Raw genomic sequence first — 20,008 nt, forward strand, 5'->3', positions numbered from 1 at the left:
TATTGCTGTCACCAGATGGCACTCTTCCTCAGGAATTCCTGTTGTTCATTGGGCGGCAAGTTGATGTATGGAATCCTTTCTGTTCTAGAAAGGTCATATATTTAGTTTAGTAAGAAGAGACACATCCTGAATGTGCATTGGATTTTTATCCTCTCAAGGCTCCAGTTAGTACCATTTTTCAGAGTGTTTCGTGTTTGGTTTACCACCATGGGATATCACATATCAAAACAGACCAGGAGTTCCTTTTCTCTCAATGGAAGTATGGAATTGCATGTAGGACTTTGTGATCCCTCCCCTTTTTACCACATACTGAATCGCTCAGGAGATGCACAAATGCTAGAATATTGGAATACCCAACCAAAGGTGCAATTAAAATGCCAAGTTATGAGCGTACTCTGCACGTTTACAGAACCTCTGTAAATACCTCTGCTATGCAGTGTATTAGTTGTAGCAAAACCTTTAATGCTATACTTTGTCCCTAGTGGGAAGAGTAGAGGGGGTGGAAGAGGTAAAGTTAGCATCACTCCTGATGACCCACTGGGGGACATTTTGTTTCTTCTTTCTGAAATTCTATACTGTGCCTGATTAGAGATCCTAGTTCCCCAAAGGGTCAGTCTTTTTCTAGGAAGCACATAGAAAGTCCTATTGAATTCTAAACTGTGGCTGCTACTTGGTTTCTATGGACTCCTTGTGTATATGGACTAGCGTGCAAGATGAGAAATTGCCATCTTGCCTTTTTCTACTTCCTCGGCACAAATCATCCTTGATTGGATTTTCTGGAGGAATATAAGGTGTTAATTAGTGACTAAAACCTATCAAAAGAGGAAAATAAAAGCAGGGTTGGGTATAGAGAGAAGTTGAACTGTGAAACTTATTTTACAGCCATTGCCTACTAGTGGGGAGCTTTGGAGCAAATATTATTTGTCAGAGTGGTCCTGCGCCAAGTAGAAATGCCTGGGGATTTACACCCCTTCCTCATTAAGTTGCTAAATACTGACCACTCTCAGCAGATGCTGAGAACTGATACATGGCACTGTCTGTTGAATGTACCTCCTAGAGTGGGCCATGAGTTCCTCCTGGAAGGGAGATCAGAGTAAAGCATCTATGTGTCTACTTACATGTGATCTATCACATCACTGCCTTAGACCCCAGGGCCAGTTTTACGATAAGCAGGTAGGACAGGCGTGTAATCCTATCACATCACCTGGAAGCTGCTGCCTCAGAAAACATTGGCTCTCAGCCAAGTTACTAAACAGAGGGATGATTGTTTTGGGTGGGAGCCTGAAAGTATATTTGGTAGAGGACACAGCATTGATCCGGTGGCTATTGAATAGTGTTATGTCTCTAAGAGTTAAAAAAAAAAAAAAAAGAAAGAAAGAAAAATCTAGTCTTTCTTACAGAGCAGCAGAGAAAGAAGTTATTGCACTTTTGGATGTAATCAGCCCTGATAAGCGTGAAGATCTAGGGACCTAAGACTGTTACTAGATACCACAGAAAGGATCAAGTGTGTCTGGAGGCTGGACATTGCTAGGATACCTTTTGGTATGTCCACAATCAGGGAAAACAGTAAATGTGCAATTGCAGCAATCCAAGATAACTAGGGGCTCATACTTCTCAGAGATTAAATCTAGGCCATTCCACTGGGTAAACAACCTAGGTCAGTAAAAGTAATGAGGCAGGGAAAAAGAAATGTAGAACAGGATACAGGAGAGGGCCGATGAACAGCACTTAACTACCTTGGCACCTCTTGGAGCCATGGAACTTGAGCTTGTTTAATAAGTTCTAGCTTTTTACTGATTCTGTCATTGTTGGTGTTTGTTTTTGTTTTTAGAGAGATTGTGGCTGGCCAATGGCTTGAGATATCAGAGATTCCCATTAAATACAGCTTATGCTATCAGGTCCTCCCATTTGTATCATTTAGACTTTGAAAAAAATCCTTCCTTGGACTTTGGAATGCATTCTTCTCTGCAGTTAGAGACTCATGAATTGATGGTGACTTTTGGGGATATGGCTGTGGTAATGACACCATTTGGGTCATTTAGAGAGAGGATATGGAGTCCAATTGTCCTGGAAGTAAATCTTCTACATAGAATGCTAAATCTACTACCCTTGAAGAAGAAACATCCTGAATTTGACTATCTTGTTGAATATTTAGTGTTACTCTTTTTTTCCCCCCAGTAGTCCATTTGTATACCAGCTTTCACAGGTGGCAACATGAACTAAATTTAAGTATTAGCTTTTATCTAATGAACAAACCTCAGAAACAGTGAGTTTATTTATCTACCTTTTTTTTTTTTTAATTTTACCATCACTTCTCATGCATAACTGCATAATATATCATAGTCAACTTATTTGCAATCTAGCAGGTCTGAAAAAAATGTATAATTAAGACCATTTCTGAGAAACCAGTTGGAGACTGAGTCCTGTCCCTGTAGGAGGATTCTTCAGCCACTATGTCAACTGGCACAGATGTTTCTCTTTCTTCATATGATGAAGATCAGGGATCTAAACTTATCCGAAAAGCTAGAGAGGCACCTTTTGTTCCCATTGCAATGGCCAGGTTTGCAGCAATTGTTGCATATGGATTATATAAATTGAAGAGCAGGGGAAATACTAAAATGTCTGTTCACTTGATCCACATGCGTGTGGCAGCCCAACACTTTGTTGTGGGAGCAATGACTCTTGATATGGGGTATTCCATGTATAAGGAATTCTGGGCAAAGCCTAAACCTTAGAGGAAGAGAAGCTGTCTCAGTTTTGTTGGTGGTGTTTGCTTTACTTAGGCGTCTCATATTGAGTTTATATGTTTATGTTGAAAATAAATTATTTGAATGGGTCAGATAATATGGTAGTTTAAGAATTGGCTTCCTTTCTTACAGGCTTGATTTGACTGGTTACCAAATTACTAGTGACCAATCAACTAGCTAGGTCATTCAGGGGAGTCACATTAGCACAAAAGAAGAAACATGTCACTTTTAAATGGACTGGACAGTGGAAAATATGCTCCTCCTTAAACTCTTATGATAAAATCAGTTATGAAGAGGACATTGTGCCAGTCCTGAAGTACTCCTAGTTGCTGATTTGATTCTAGTATCAAAACATGCTTTTGATGTTATGTAGGGATCCCATTTAACTTTTTTCTGCCTATTTTGCAGATTGATTGGGTACTTCAGTTTTTAGGATTGGTTCGCTCTTAATCCTTTCAGAACAGTGCATGAAATATAGTAAGCTTCCCCACAACCTAAAATACATTTATTTAAGCCAAACCTAAAAAGCCATAAAGAGCTGTTTATAGAAGTAATATTTATTTCAGAATCATACTTGTAAACATGAGAATAACTTAACTGGTTCCCAGTTTAGCTTCTTTTGTAATTGTAGAGTTATATTAATGGTGCTCTTGTATTAGAATAATTTTTAAATGTTGAAATGTGTATTTTAAGTACTAAAGCAAAGGTTAAGTGAAAAACTTTTTTAAATGTATGAAGCTTATTTTCTCTGTAAGAATCATAAATATTAACAAATTAAAAAAAAAAAGACCATTTCTACCTAAATAACCAAATTTTTTTCCTCCCCAAATTTCCTTTTACCTAGGTGAGTTTCATTTTCATTCTCTACAGGACTTTTCTATGGTTTTCTTAAACTAAATTACCAGACAACAAAATAATAGATGAGTGTGTAACTAAAGGACAGTGGAGGGCCCATGGGTGGCTCAGCCGGTTAGGCATCTGCCTTCAGCTCATGTCCCTCATCAGGCTCCCTGCTGTTCTGGGAACCTGCTTTTTCCTCTGCCTCTGTCTCTCTCTCTCTCTCTCTGTCTGTCTCTCATGAATAAATAAATAAAACCCTTAGACAAAATGAAGAACAGTGTAAGAATTCTGTATATGCATGCAGTGCTGTAGTGTTAAGTGCCCTTCTTCACCCTGTATTATATTGAAAATGATTATATTTTACTACATACTAGAATAAACAGAAGAGACTAGTTTCTGTTGGTTGGGATCCCCCTTGGGGAATCTGGCTAGTCCAGCCCCTTCCTGAATCCATAAGGCCGATGATATCTTAGTGTTGTTATAACCAGTAGCACCACAGTAGTGTGCTCTGAAATATTGGTTGGGAAGCCCTCCTCTGTTGTTTTGTTAGACTTGATAGGACACAGTAGTCTATTTCCTGCCCGCCGCCCCCCTGCCCGCAATGTTCAGTTTATGATTCAGGATGTTTTAGGTGTGGAAGGTAATATTAAATCTCTCTTTTTTCACTTTTGGTGAAAGTGATCTATCTTTTCACACAAAATTTGTAATATTTCTATACAATGAGAAATGTTAAAATGAGCGAGTTTCTTCTTTCCTTCTATTCTCCTTTTCTCTACCACCTGATATAAAATAGTAATATTATATTTCTATAATTACTTCCTTGAAATTGTTAAATATATTAGTACACCTTCAATTTTTTAGTTGTAAATGATTTACTTTGAATCCTGACTATATTGGTTATAGTACATTAACTGTTTTCCTCTAAGAGTTTTATGGTTACCTTCAAAATTTTAACCCATTTCCAGTTAATTTTTATGTATGGCATAAGATGTTAATGATAGTTTTATTCTTTTGCAAGGGACTGTCCATTTTCCCTGTATTATATTTACTGAAGAGATGGCACTTCCCCCCTTGTATATTCTTGGCTCCTTTGTTTTAAATTTATTGATCATACATTTCTGGGCTCATCTTTCTGTTCTATTAATCTTTGTATGTTTTTATGGTAGTACCATACTGTTTTAATTACTATAGATTTGTAATATAATTTGAAATCAGGGACCACAATGGCTCTAGCTTTGTTCTTTTTTTTTGTTTTCCCCTCAAGATTTTTCAGGGTCTTTTGTGGTTCAACGCAAATTTTAAGATTGTTCTATTTCTGTGAAAATTATCATTGGAATTTTGATAGAGATTGAACTGAGTCTGTAAATTTTCTCTGGGTAGTATGGCCATTTTAACAATATTAATCCTTCTAATCCATGAGCACAGTTTATCTTTCCATTTGTTTGTGTCATCTTCTGTCTGTTTCATCAGTATCTTGGAGTTTTCAGAGTACAGGTCTTTCACCTGCTTGGACAAATTTATTCCTTGACATTTCATTCTTTTTGATGCATTTGTAAATGAGATTGTTTTCTTAATTTGTCTCTCTAATAGCTCATTATTAGTATATAGTAATGCAATTCGTTTTTGTGAATAGATTTTGTAACTTTACACCTTGACTGATTTTATTTATCAGAACATATTTTTGTTAGAGTCTATAGGGTTTTCTATCAATGAAATCATGTCTTATGCAAATAGTGACAATTTGATTTCTTCCTTTCCTATTTGGATGCCTTTTATTTATTTTTCTTGCATAATTTCCCTGGCTAGGATTTCCAATACTGCTGAACAGAAGTGGCAAGAGTGAGCATCTCTTTCTGGTTCTGGATCTTAGAGAAAAAGCTTTTAGCATTTCGTCATTGAGTATGTCTACTGTGGGCTTGTCATACATAGCCTTTATTATGCTGAGATGCCTTCTCTCTGTACCTGCCCTGTTGAGGGTTTTTATCTTAAATGGGTGTTGGACTTTGTGACATACTTTTTCTGCATCTGTGGAGACCGTCTTCACCATTTCTCTTATTTTGTTAATGTCCTATATCAGGTTGACTGACTTGGAGCTGTTGAGTCGTCCTTCCATGCCTGGGATAAATAACCCCTTGATCATGGTATATGATCCTTTAAATATATTGTTGGTTTCCCAGTGTTTTGTTGAGGACTTTTGAATCTATATTCATCAGGAATATTGGCCCATAGCTTTTTGTTTGTTTGTATGTTCATTTGGTTTTTGTTCATTTGTTTTTTAGTGTCTTTGTCCAGTTTTGCTAATAGTATTGGTAGCCTTGTAGAATGAGTTTGGCAGCATTCCTTCCTCTTCAAGGAAGAGGAAGTTCTTCATTTTTTTGTTTGTTTCTTTGTTTTCTTTTTTGGTTTTGTTTGTTTGTTTGTTTGTTTGTTTGTTTTGAAGAGTTTGGGAAGGATCAATATTGAATCTTCTTTGAATTTTGAATTTTAGTAGATATCACCAGTGAAGCCATGTGGTCCCAATTGTTGAAGGTTTGCCAAGACTTGTCATTGTTCCAATGGAAGGAATCTCAATTAGCACCCCGTTTCAGGCTGATTGGAAGCCATACCCTTAGCGGCTTTTAAAGCATGAAAATATGTGCAATCCCCTGGAAACACAGTGGTAAATCCTGCTGACCTCCTGTCCAGGAGATCAGGAGGTGTTTGACATTCACAAAACTTGGGTCTCCTGATGAGCTGATGAGTGTGTAAACTCTTTTCTGAGAGGTACTGCCATGCTGTAGCCAGTCCTTCGGAAAGTGGAATGATGGCTTTCCGTGGCTTACATTCCCTGAGAGCACCTCTGTAGCCTCTTCATATGTGCCAAACTGAAAGCCTGCCCTTTAGGCTGAACCTCTAAGACAGGTAAACAGATTTTTTTCATAGGAAGGCTCGGGATACATTTCGGTCTACTGTCTTTGCAGTGCCTGGTGGTGATAGCCTGCCAATAACTGTCTGCTCAGTTGTTTTAGGCCTGTGAGGCCCAGAGAGGCAAGCACCCCTTGGCCACCAGAGCCAGGGTGTCCTTTGTGCACCATGTGGGTCTGCCAGCTTTTGCAAGCAGGTTGAGTGCAAGACCCAGAAAGGTCCACTCATTTTAGCTTTAGTGAGGCTGGAGGAGAGCACAGGGTTAAGACACATCCACTGGTTTTGGTGAGGGAGTGGTAGAGCTCTGGGGTGGGGCATGCCTGCCAGCTTTAGTGGGGCAACAGCTGTGACTGTGCGAATCTTCTGGCACTAGCCAGGTGGAAGGGAGTGCAGAAATGGTGCTTGCCAGTGCCTGTGTTCTGGACAGAATCCCAAGAGGCCCTATCTCTCAGGCAGAGATTAACAAATGAATAGTCGAAGGCACTTTTCAAAGAGCTGGTTTTGCAGTGGGTCTGGATGCTGGAGCCCTTGGAAATCAGAATCTCAGCGCCTTGCAGCCCTTTCTGTCTTTGAGATGTGAGACAGTTGGTTTCAAAAGTCAGGTATTTTTGGGTTTGCATCTCTCTGGTTCAGGTTGCAAGGTTTGGCATGCCTTATGTGGGACACAAACCTCTTACTCCTCAGGGAAAAGCTCTGTCCATATTCCTGAGATCCCTACAGCCCTGGGAGTGGCACTTTTGGTGAGACTGCATCTCTTCCTCTCCTTCCTATCTTAATGTGGCCCTTTTATCTTTTGTTGTGGAGGAGCTTTTTATCTGGTTTTCAGGTCTATTTCAGAAGGAGTTATTTGACAAGTAACAGTGAGTTGGTGTGTTCAAGCAAGAAGTTGAAGTAAAGGTCTTTCCTTGCTACCATGTAGGACTGCTTCTTCTGTCTGTATTCCTTTTGTTGTTTAATTGCGTTTCTTTTTGGTTGCTTTTGAAATTAAGTTTGCACAATAACTGTTTCTTGTATGTGTTGCCCAATACTGTTTTCAATTCCCCGAGATATGTGTCTTTTTATGTCTAACTTCTGTCAGTCTTTGATCATCTCTCTGCTCCAAGCCCACTTTATCTTGATTTATAAGATCTTACCCAGTCTTGCTTTCCTTGATCTCCATTGACATAGTTTCCTCCTCCCTTCCCCTGATTTTCTCAGTTCCAGGATGCTGCTCCTTGGTGTTCTTGGCACCTACCAAGCATGCTCTTGAGAGACTTGGCTGTTCTCTTTTGCTGGAATGTTTTCCTCTCACATGTCAACACCCCTTGCTGTCTCACTTACTTGCTTCTGGTCTTTTTCTCAAAAGTCATGGTGAAGCCTTCTACGCACTCTACAACTTTAGTCTTCTTCCAATATCTCATAATCTCCTTCCTGTTTTTTCTCCTTAGTTATTAACACTGCCTCTGCACTATTGACTTCTTTACGTTGATTATGTCTTTCCCACTAGAAAGAAACCCTTCAAGAAACTTTGCCTTTCTACTACTTTATCTCCTACACCAGATACAGCAAAAGAGTTTCTTAAATAATGTTAAGCGAACAAAAAAGATAGAAGAATTCCGGGTCTTCTCATATTTATTCTCCATATATTTCATTTAAATAGTACTTTTTCACCATCAGATTTTTCACTTGAACGTGTTCTTTTCCATAACCCAATGTTTTGTTTCTTATACCTTTCTATACCACTCAATTTTATGGATGTCATATTTTCCTTATTCTTTCCGAAGCTTAGAAGCCATTTTGATGCTTTTGTTCTGTTCATTGCTCTTCACTAGGCTTCAACTTCCTTTTTTTGTTTTTTCCCTCAGAACAATACAGGGGGCCCTAAAATAGCTGATTGGAAGTTATTGTGCATGTTGTTACTTATGGATTACAAGGCTTCATTGTAAAATATTAGGGCTAGAACTTTTTTTATTGTCAGATATCCAACTGTTAGTGTTTTGAGTTTTTCTCTGGGGCTGGTAAGGTACCTAGTACCTAAGAGGCTGCCATTTTTCTTAGGTCAGATAGAGGGAGGATAGAACATCTCACCCCTTGAGAGGAATAATCAATCTCTCTTTCTTTCCCTTCCTTCCTTCCTTCCTTCCTTCCTTCCTTCCTTCCTTCCTTCCTTCCTTCCCTTCTTTTCCCCTTCCCTTTCCTTCCATTATTCCTTCCATTTATCCTACCTTCCTTTCTCTCTCTCTCTCTCCTTCTAGGTCCTTCTGTCTTTCTTGGAAGAATTTTCTCCTTCAGTATGGTTCCAGCTCCTCAGTGGGCACCATATGTTTCCCACTACCTCTTTCCCTGGCTAAATCGTTCCAGAGAGGAAAATTCTGGCTTTATCCTGACAGGGGTACAGTTGTTTCCTTACTTCTGGGATAGGGGAAGAGATCTCTAACCCAGCTTCGAGAGCTCCGTTCCCTAATACTCCCTGGTGTTTCTGAGATTCTTTGACATAGTTTTCCCTGTAATTCTTCTGTAGAGACTTTAGAATCGGTCTTTCCGATTCTGTGTCATGCACTACCGATATATCTGTTGTGGATTTCACATTTCAGTTTGTGATTATCTTTGTCATTCTTGGTCCTTTTTGTTTATCCCTTTTTTTGCCTTTAAATCTCTAGTGTAATTTCAGGACCAAATGGAGAAAAACACATGGTTCAGTTCATTCATTTAAAATGGTAACACTGGGGCACCTGGGTGGCTCAGTCATTAAGCGTCTTCCTTCAGCTTAGGTCATGATCCAGGGTCCTGGGATCGGTACCTGCATTGGGCACTCTGTTCAGCAGGAAACCTGCTTCGCCCTTTCCCAGTCCCCCGGCTTCTGTTCCCTCTTTCTCTTAGTCTCTCTCTCTCAAATAAGTAAATGAAATCTTTAAAAAAACAATTAAAAAAATAAAATGGTAAGACTATTTAAAGGATTCTTATTGGGTAGGCTGTGTTTTGAAGATGAGGTCTGTTGGTCAGAATGTGGACAGACCTCTGACAACTTTTGTGAAATGGGCCAGGAGGGACCAGCTAGGGCATGTAAGGATAAACCAGTAGATTTCCCTTTTTTCTCTGATTAGGAGCTCCTGAGCATATGTCCTTTCATGCGTGAAGAAGGGGAGAGATTTGAAAGGGTCCTTAGTTTCTCCCTCTAGTAACCTCCTACCCTCATAAAAACACAGAAATCTTTATTCTGTCACACCCACTGCTGGACTTAACCCAGTGTCCTCTCATATTTACCCGTTTACACTCATCCCTGAATTTCTCCTTCTCCACTCCCATATCCTTGCACTCTCAGACACACTCATAATCTCAGATCCTCATGTCTTGAACATTTACATCTCATTTTGCAGCATATGCATTCCTCAAGTTTGCTCTCTCTAATGTCCTTCCTTAGCCACTCTAATGTTGAACTCACACAAATAATCTCACTCTTGTAGGATTTTGTAATTTCACATTAACAATGCACGAAGCCAATACAGTCATTTAACATTTTATAAAACTCCCGTTTCCAGCCCCCTAGACCCCCCATGTAATTCCTCAGTCAAGGAGCTCACATGAAGTGCCACAACCATCGTTCACGTGGTCAGTGTGTATTGCTTTCCCAATCTCAGCAGTTATCACAAAATCACCCAGCTCCATACTTCACTCACAAACCAAATAGATACTCTGCAACTACTTAAACTTTATACTATGTGACACACAGGTCACTTGTCATACAGGGAAGACATTCTGCTGTACGTCTCTAGCAGGATGCTGCAGTGTCACCCACGATGCTCATGCTACCTCACATACAATGGCCATGTCACCTCTACACTCTCTGCATAAAATTGTTGAGGACACGTGACAGACACATACACACATCAGACTGTGTTCACAAACATGGCACACATACTAAGTCCCTAGAAAATACACCACCCCCACTGAACTGTCTCATTCCTTAACCAACATGACCTATCAGACACTCTCCAACGACCCAAGAGACAATGTAGGTGCATTTTGTGAAGTAAACATTGAGTTATAAGCTTCCCTGAAGTTTTTAAACTCAGGAGGAGACTTAATATGTTTTAGTTATTTTCTAAGGAACAAAAATGGACCTATTTCCTGAACGTTGAGTTTGGAAATGTAGATTAGGAGGAAGAAAAACTAACCGGTGATTTTTGTGATATGTTTAAATTCATGGCAGAGATCGAGATGATCCTAGAAATACACATATTTTACCAGGGAAATAACCAACAACCGAGAATTTCGCTGTTCATTGGTAAGTTTTAGAGGTAGGCTTATGTGTACAGTGAGTATAGATGCAAAATTAATCAGAACAGTGTGTGGGAATGTGAGGAGGGTGACACCACCAACTGGGCCAAGTGACAGCTGAGCCATTTGGCAGTCATAGCTCCTCAGAGGGGAGCTGTGCCTAATGTGGGGAGGTGTGGCCTAGAGTCAACCTTGGGAATCCTACTGGAGTCTCTTGGTCCCGCAGAGCTGTGCAGCAGAGCCCTCAGGTAAGGTCCGACCCTGGTACCTGAAGGAGGAGGCCAAGGAGCTGCAGTGGAAGTCTGTCAGTTCCGTCCTGTAAATTTGAACCCTACCCGCAAGCAACAGGACTTTCATATCATAAACCACAGCTGGCAGACCAAAGACCTTTACTGACATGCTCTGAATTTATTCTTGTGATAAACAGAATAGTGAGAGTGCAGGCACCTTACCATGTACTAGGCAAGAATTTGAGCCTCTGATCCATGGCAGAAAACAACATAAGGCTTTCAGAGGTAACCAGACATTTCATTCCAGAAAATGTTTTTAGATACCTAGATTTTAGAACTTTGAACGGAAGCTAGACTATAATCTTCATGGGGACAAGTGCCCTGTGGGTTATTATACATACTATTTCTTTAAAGTTTAGTGAAGGCAAAAAAAAAAAAAAAAAAAAAAAAAAAAGTCACCTGTCTGCTTTTCCTTCTCTTTTCCAGAAGTTTTAAGCACAGATGAAGATGTTTTACCTGGAAACTCTGGGTTGCCCCAAGGCCATGGCCAGATGGCAGCAGATGCAAACTCAGAATACTCCTGTGTGTCTGCAGACAGTGTCATTCCCCATGGTATGTGGTGGGTGAGAGGTGGGTCTGAGGGGGAATCAGGCAGGGAGGTGAGGCAACATGTTAACCAAAAATAAGAATTAAGTGCCAGTGCTCAGCTATGGCCATAAATGACCCCTTTGCTCAAGGACTGCCCAGGGTGTCTGTTCTTAATTAATAGGCAGAAATGTACCATGTCGGGATACCTGTCTTCGTTGGAAGACGCTCTTAAAGGATCTGAATGGGAAGATTAAAACTCTAAGAGAAGTATAGAAATACAATTCTAGAAGAGTTTGGGGCAAGTTTGTGAAGTCTTAATTTGAGCATCTCCAGCACCATGATTCCCAGGAAGCCCTGAAAATTTATTTTGTCTATATCTATAATATCGTTATATCTGTCTGTCCTTTCACTCTACATATGTGTGTATAGAAAGACACCAACATAGAATTAGATAGATACACATGCAGAATTCTTCATAAAACTTGTACCCCATCCTCCCTACTTACACAGTTACTCATGAGGAAAATCAAGCTGAAAATATCCAACTTTAGTGACTGCATGCTGTTTTACAGAGATGGTTCTTTCTACATATTCAGTGTTCTTTACACATCTCCAGAAATCCCACATGCAAGGTTCTCAGTATTATGGGCATATACCATAAACACAATTTTGATCATTATTTACTTCTCTTTTGGAGGAAGTGAAGTTTCCAAAGGTAAACTCACCTTAATATTAGAGTTTTCTACTGAGGAAATCAATTTCTGTGAGAGCAAGTGTCATATGTGGTAATGTTGTCTAACTTAGAGTGTTTACTCAGTGTGGCTCTTTTGAAAGGATACAGACTCCAGAAGATGCCGCATCTCAATATATTGTTTTATTTTGATTCCATTCACCAGAATTCAAGACGACCCAGGAGGATGCAGCCCATCCTAAGTCCTCTGCCGTGGTCCCTCCTGGTAGTGAGGCTGCAGAAGAATCATCTGCCTCATCCTACTACCATATTTCTCTTCCATATCGCAAATAATTAGGGCTAATGAGGATGGTAAGGGAAATACACAGGTGGGGTCTGAGCATGGATGGGAGGTACAACTGAGCTGCTCAGCCCAAGCCCTCTTATTTAAGTAGATTAGGTACAAGATAGATTAAGTAGATTACGGGCAAGAGTATAAGAGGGAAACAGAATGGGACCAGCTATTTTTATGACTTTATTAAATTTTTTAGGACCATAAATGTTACAAAAACATCCACAACCTGGCCACTGTTTGGATGACAGTCCTTCAGACTATGAGTCAAAGTGAATATTCTGAATCAGAAAATTCCTATTACTCCTCATTCTCTGGTAAGGAGAAAGGAAGGGCATTTCAAGTCCAGGCAGAGGAGGGTTGAGGAGGTCTGCATAGACCTATAGACATCCAGCACAGCATCTCTCCAAAGCCAGAGGGAGAAAGGTACACATGAGGCCCAGTTATCATCTTTTTCTCTGCCCTGATTTGGGAATATGAGTCTCCTGTTTCTGTACCCTCAATAGGAACTCATTACAAACCCTTTTCACATTTAGTGGGTAGAGAGGAACTGTGTGCCTACATTTTGGGGGAAGATATTGATTGAGGGAAGAAATGGAATTCATAGGTGCAGTATTCACAGGAATTGGGTAAATAGAGCCTACCCATTTGTAAAACCTCCCCATCCATCCAGAGTATGTGGGGATCCTTAGTTTATGGTTAATATATTTGTTATCAGCTCTCCAATTCTGCCCATCAGTTGATACTCGGCTGCCTGATGCGAAAACTCATGTCCAGTCTGTAGGGGCCTGGTTAGCCAGAGGGATCTCTTTGGTTGTAAACTTAGATTGGCCCCACCCCTCCCCGAGGAGCTTACTTGCAACCCCTGGATATAGGGACCAGGGACCAGTCAGGCCAGATGGAGACATCCAGTCAGTGGGGTGCGCATATATTTACTGTGGTGTGTTTCAGTCTCATTGGCCACCTGTGTGTAGGCCGGGCTCAACCACCTCAATAAAGGTTAGTCTGTGAGGCTGGGGCGGGGGAGTCGTAGGAGGAGTTAGAATAGCTGTTGGGATAGCAGTTAGAATAGCCGTTGGGATAGCCGTTAGAATGGCCCTTAGAATAGCCGTTAAGGTAGTCCTTGGAGTAATAGTCTTCCGGAGCAGGCCTCCTTGGGGGCGGCCTTTTCATGAGAGACGGCCCCTACCGGTCTGTTTGGTTTCTGATGCTTGGCAGAAATAAAGCTTTGCTTGACCTTCGCTTTGCGTCAGTCTCGGTCCTTTGATCACGGACTCTAACTCGGTTTTCTTCCGTGATCAACAGAAACCATCAGTTGCTAGGGAATAGTCCTTACTAGGACCGGAGTAATCCCAAAAAGATCAGCAGAGAGCAGTGCTCTTTCTTGAAGAAATGCTGGGAGAGGGTCTGGGTATGAGAATGTTAGCAGAGAAACATGGAAGGGTATGTCAGTGTGAACCACCAAAGCATTTATGTTATCAGGAAGGCATGAAAGTACCAACAGCTTTAAGTAGGCCAGAAGCAGTCAGATTCCCAAGAGCTGGACTTGAGGTGGAGTATAGACATCCAGTCCATGTCCTTTGGTAGCCTGTGTTCTGACATTCATCCCTTTACAAACCCTCTGCACTCCTCATCCTCATCATTCAGTTCCTTACAATCTTCCACATGCTTCTGAATTCTCTATGCCATGTGCCATAAAAAGTGATGATTGCTCTGACTTCTGAAACTCTAGATCAGTTACCCGTTTTTTTAAGTTTCACGGAAGCATACAATGTATAGTTTGTGTCTAGTTCCTTTCATCATTAAATCTGTGAAAATAATATATATATATATATACGCATATATACTTATATTTTCTTACACAATCTTCTCTACACCTCCATTTCCTTTAGATCTTTACACGGTCTCAAAGCTCATATGTTCTTTCTCTTACAACTTTTGACTTTTACGTCCTCTAATGTTCTTTCATTATTCCCCTGAGATTACACAAATATGCCAATTCTACTCTCAAAGACAGTATTCCTAATAATTTTCTGGTACATCTAAATCCTGTAACAACCTATATACCCCACAAATCCATAGTCACAGGATGTGGAATCTACACATGTGGATATGTGCAAAACTAAAACACATAAAGCATGCATACCATGATCAGTCACACAAAATTCACCCCATATTCAGATTCACAAACACCAGAGCTGTTACACATTAGGCCCTGGCCCTGTTTGAACCAACGTGTTAGGAACTTTCACACACAAAGCACCTTACATCCATCACACCATCATGATACAACAGGTGCCCAGTACACGTATCAGACACACCCATAGGAAATGATGGTATTATTAAACAGTTAACTAGGGAGCAGTGAGCTTGTTTATTTGCCGTGGCAACAGAAACACTGACATAACAGTGAGGAATAGGTTCTTCAAAAATAAAACTTCATTGCTTGTCTCATTTGAGGTTATAAATCTCTAGGAGTTCAGAACGCAGAGGGTAAAAGGATAACAGATGTGAAGGAAGGCAAATGGTACTGAAAATCCTAACCTCATGAGCCATGAGTGAATGTCTATCATGAGCCATGGTAGCAGCATTCAGACAGAAAGACAGGATAGTACAATAGGCCAATTCTTCGCCAATACTAAAGATAACTATTTAGGGCAAAATAAGTATTTCCATGGGGGATGGGGAGAGTGGGGATAGTAGATAAGGGACAAGAGTGTAAGAGGAGAACAGAATGGGACCAGCTGTTTTTATGACTTTTGTTCAATTTTTTAGGACCATCAAAGTCCCACAAATATCCACAACCTGGCCACTAATTGGAAGACTATCCTTCAGATGATGAGTCAGAAAGTGAATATTCTGAATCAGAAAATTCCTATCACTCCTCATTCTCTGGTAAGGAGAAAGGAAGGGCATTTCAAGTCCAGGCAGAGGAGGGTATAGGGGGTTTGAATAGACCTATAGACATCCAGCTCAACATCTCTCCAAAGCCAGAGGGAGAAAGGTACACATGAGGCCCAGTTATAATCTTTTTCTCTGCCCTGATTTGGGAATATGAGGCTCCTGATTCTGTACCGTCAATAGGAACTCATTACAAACACTTTTCACCTTTAGTGGGTAGAGAGGAACTGTGTGCCTACATTTTGGGGGACGATATTATTTATTGAGGGAAGAGGGAGAATTCTTAGGCACGGTGTTCACAATTGCTGTAGTGTCAGTTCAACTTACAAGGGGAGAATAAGTGTAAAATTAAACCATAGCTTGTGGTACTCTAGAAATAGCTGACTGTAGAATACGTAAAAGCTCCAAATTGATAGTCATCCATGTTAAGTGTCCTATGGTAATGACTTCCTGAACGTGAACTCAGCCTAAAACTACAAAGCACACAATCTAAGTCAGATTATGCAAACACTGAGCATTTAGGTTTGGCATCAAAGAAGATCATTTAATTGAACAGTACTATAGGGATGGTAGATAAGAATGTTTATAGTTATTAAAGATGTAATGTCATAAAACACTACCAAGAAAAAATATTTAAAAATTCTAAAGTTTTAGAGGAGAAAAATAATGTTCTAGAAAGTATAAAAAATGTGGATGAGTTAAACATCACATTCAACACAAGTGAAAAGAAAATTTATGACTTGGAAGGATAGAGCTAGGGAATTACGTTCAAATATAAATCAGAGAGATGAATAGAATATGAAAGAGGGATTAGGATAAATGAGGATAAAATGTGAAAGTATGACATATCAAACTGAGATTTGTGAAGAGTAAAAGAAAGTAAGACAAATAGATAATTGCCAATTTTTCTAAAACAACGGAAGATACGAATCCTTGGAATCAGGAAACATTTGGAAGCTCATTATAGGAAAGGCAAAAATAAATCCACACCTAAGTACACTAAAACCACCATTCAGAAACTCAGTAACAAAGAAGCAAACGGAAAGAAGCACACAATTGAATAGTGATTTGTCAGACAACAGTTGTTGAAACCTAATGACAATACAAAATAATGTGCTGAAGGCAAAGAACAGTCACTTCGTAAAGAATAAGGGTGGAAAAAGACATTCTTCAGATAAAAAGTAGAAAAAATAAAATATAAAGTGCTAAAAACACTGAATCATTTCAGAAAGATGAAATGGAACACAGGAACAAAAGGTGAGCTGAGAAGTCTCTGAATGTAGATCGGTTTTGATGATTTACACACAAATCAGTGATCACTAATTGAGCGATGATAAGAAAACAGGTGTAACTGAAGTACTAGATGACAATCACATACAATATGACTGGGAGTTCAAGTGTTCCAGGCTCCTTATTTTGCACAAAGAGTGGGTAGCACCATTGGCTCAAATTCTGGTACTCAGAAAACAAAGAAAATTGGGTAAATAGAGCCTACCTATTTGGAAAACCTCCCCACCCATCTGGTTTATGTGGGGATCCTTAGTTTAATATACTTATTATATATTATTTATATATACTTATTATTTTATATAATTTATATATATAATATATATTATAATATATAATATTATTTATTAATATATTATTAGCTATCAAATGATTTAACAAATGACCACAAACTTAGTGGATTAAAGACAACAAAAATGTGTTCTGTCATAGTTCTAGACGTCAGAAGTCTAAAATATGGCATATGGAACCACCCATCTAATCAGAAATAATCTCCCCATCTCAGGGTCCTTAATTTAATAATATCTACAAAGTCCCTTGGTTCTTATAAGGTAACATTACAGATTCTGGTGACAGGATATGGGCATCTTTGGTTGAGGCATTATTCAGCCTGTAACAGCTAAAGTAAAACTCATACAGTGATGTATGTATAGTCAGGTAAACAAATATTAAAATACATTGACTGTGCTCTGTGATAGCACAGATCCAGGACACACTCTCGGGATCCCATAAAGACAAAGTACATATATTATGTCCATCTAGCCATCAACACTTGGGACAAAGAAATATTGTCCAGGACTTTTACTTTGGAGCTTTGGCTAGAAAAGAGACCATAGTGTCCATGTGTGTCTGGCATAGAGTGAGCAATCAGTTGCATTGGATGTATGAAATATTGGATATATCTCCTTAACTTTAATTCAATTTATAGAAATCATAACGGAGCCAGACGCTGCTGCAGAGCCTGGTCCTAATACCCAGCAAGAAGGAAACAATGCCATTTTCTCAGGTGTATCAGGCAGTAAGAGTACTCGTAAGTAGAGAGGCCTGAACTGGAGGTCGGGGGTGGCCAAGGGAATTGTAAGTATGGCTGAGGGTTCAGCTGAGCATTAGCTGTCTACCCACTGATAGATGAGAGATGTAAGCTGATTCAAAACCATGTCTGGACCCCACTGAAAATGCAAGGTCTTTTCCTTGTCTAGGAGGAAGTGCATCTGAATAACAAACTGAGGGTTGCTGGGGGTGGAGGGTAGGGATGAGGTGGCTGGGTTGTGAATGTTGGGGAGGGTATATGCTGTGGTGGGTGCTGTGAAATGTGTAAGCCTGAGGATTCACAGACCTGTACAAATAATACATTATATGTTATATATAATACATTATATGTTAAAACATATAATAATACATTATATGTTAATAATAAAAAGTGCATTCTTGAAAACTGAAAAAAAAAACAACAAAACAAAACAAAAAAAAAGAAAACAAAAAACAGCAGCCTGGCGATTCAAGGGAAGTCTCAAAAAAGACAAATACCCCAAATGCAAGGTTATCAAAACAGGGCCATATTTCCCTTCTCTTCTCTGAAGAGTGAGCTCCTTAGCATATATCCTTTCATGGGTGGAGAAGGGGAGAGATTTGAACGCGTCCTTAGTTTTCTCCCTCTAGTAACCTCCTACCCTCATAAAAACACAGAAATCTTTATTCCGTCACACCCACTGCTGGACTTAACCCAGTGTCCTCTCATATTTACCCGTTTACACTCATCCCTGAATTTCTCCTTCTCCACTCCCATATCCTTGCACTCTCAGACACACTCATAATCTCAGATCCTCATGTCTTGAACATTTACATCTCATTTTGCAGCATATGCATTCCTCAAGTTTGCTTTCTCTAATGTCCTTCCTTAGCCACTCTAATGTTGAACTCACACAAATAATCTCACTCTTGTAGGACTTTTTAATTTCTCATTAACAATGCACACAGCCAATACAGTCATTTAACATTTTATAAAACTCCCGTTTCCAGTCCCCTAGAACCCCCATGTAATTCCACAATCAAGGAGCTCACATGAAGTGCCACATCCTTCGTTCACATGGTCAGTGTGTATTGCTTTCCCAATCTCAGCAGTTATCACAAAATCACCCAGCTCCATACTTCACTCACAAACCAAATAGATACTCTGCAACTACTTAAACTTTATACTATGTGACACACAGGTCACTTGTCATACAGGGAAGACGTACTGCTGTACGTCTCTAGAAGGATGCTGCAGTGTCACCCACGACGCTCATGCTACCTTCACATGCAATGGCCATGTCACCTCTATATTCTCTGCATAAAATTGTTGAGGACACGTGACAGACACATACATCAGACTGTGTTCACTAACATGGCACACATACTAAGTCCCTAGAAAATACAGCACCCCCACTGAATTGTCTCATTCCAAAACCAACATGACCTATCAGACACTTTCCAGTGACCAAAGAGAAAAAGTAGGTGCATTTTGTGAAATAAAGTTGAGTTATAAGATTCCCTGAAGTTTTTAAACCCAGGAGAAGACTTAGTATATTTTAGTTATTTTCTAAAGAACAAAAATGGACCTATTTCCTGAACGTTAAGTTTGGAAATGTAGATTAGGAGGAAGAAAAACTAACCGGTGATTTTTGTGATATGTTTAAATTCATGGCAGAGATCGAGATGATCCTAGAAATACACATATTTTACCAGGGAAATAACCAACAGCCGAGAATTTCGCTGTTCATTGGTAAGGTTTAGAGGTAGGCTTATGTGTACAGTGAGTATAGATGCAAAAATTAATCAGAATAGTGTGTGAGGATGTGAGGAGGGTGACACCACCAAGTGGGCCAAGTGACAGCTGAGCCATTTGGCAGTCATAGCTCCTCAGAGGGGAGCTGTGCCCAAAGTGGGGAGGTGTGGCCTGGAGTCAGCCTTGGGAACCCTGGTCCCGCAGAGCTGTGCAGCAGAGCCCTCAGGTAAGGTCCGACCCAGATACCTGAAAGAGGAGGCCAAGGAGCATCAGTGGAAGTCTGTCAGTTCCTTCCTGTAAATTCAAACCCTCTCAGGAAGCAACAGGACTTTCATATCATAAACCACAGCTGGCAGACCAAAGACCTTTACTGACATGCTCTGAATTTATTCTTGTGATAAACAGAATAGTGAGAGTGCCGGCACCTTATTATCATGTCCTAGGCAAGAATTTGAGCCTCTGATCCAT

At 39.9% G+C, this 20,008-nt stretch overlaps 1 protein-coding gene and 1 pseudogene across 3 annotated transcripts in view; both read left to right on the forward strand.

Moving 5' to 3' along the window:
- Window positions 1-2,365: 2,365 nt before the first annotated feature.
- Window positions 2,366-3,110, forward strand: LOC309860996 (HIG1 domain family member 1A, mitochondrial pseudogene; annotated as a pseudogene). The gene has a single exon. The product of its transcript is annotated as an HIG1 domain family member 1A, mitochondrial pseudogene (transcript).
- Window positions 3,111-12,618: 9,508 nt separating this feature from the next.
- Window positions 12,619-20,008, forward strand: part of LOC309860995 (uncharacterized protein) — a 65,954-nt gene continuing 58,564 nt past the window's right edge. For both annotated transcript variants that reach the window (XM_082723391.1, XM_082723392.1), the window contains exons 1-2: window positions 12,619-12,905; window positions 17,705-17,806. In XM_082723391.1, the coding sequence (XP_082579517.1) occupies window positions 12,833-12,905; window positions 17,705-17,806 (175 nt within the window). In that variant the 5' untranslated portion in view covers window positions 12,619-12,832. The remainder of the gene's footprint in view (window positions 12,906-17,704; window positions 17,807-20,008) is intronic.

The sequence above is a fragment of the Mustela nivalis genome (assembly GCF_964662115.1).
Source record: "Mustela nivalis genome assembly, chromosome: 3".
Taxonomy (NCBI): domain Eukaryota; kingdom Metazoa; phylum Chordata; class Mammalia; order Carnivora; family Mustelidae; genus Mustela; species Mustela nivalis.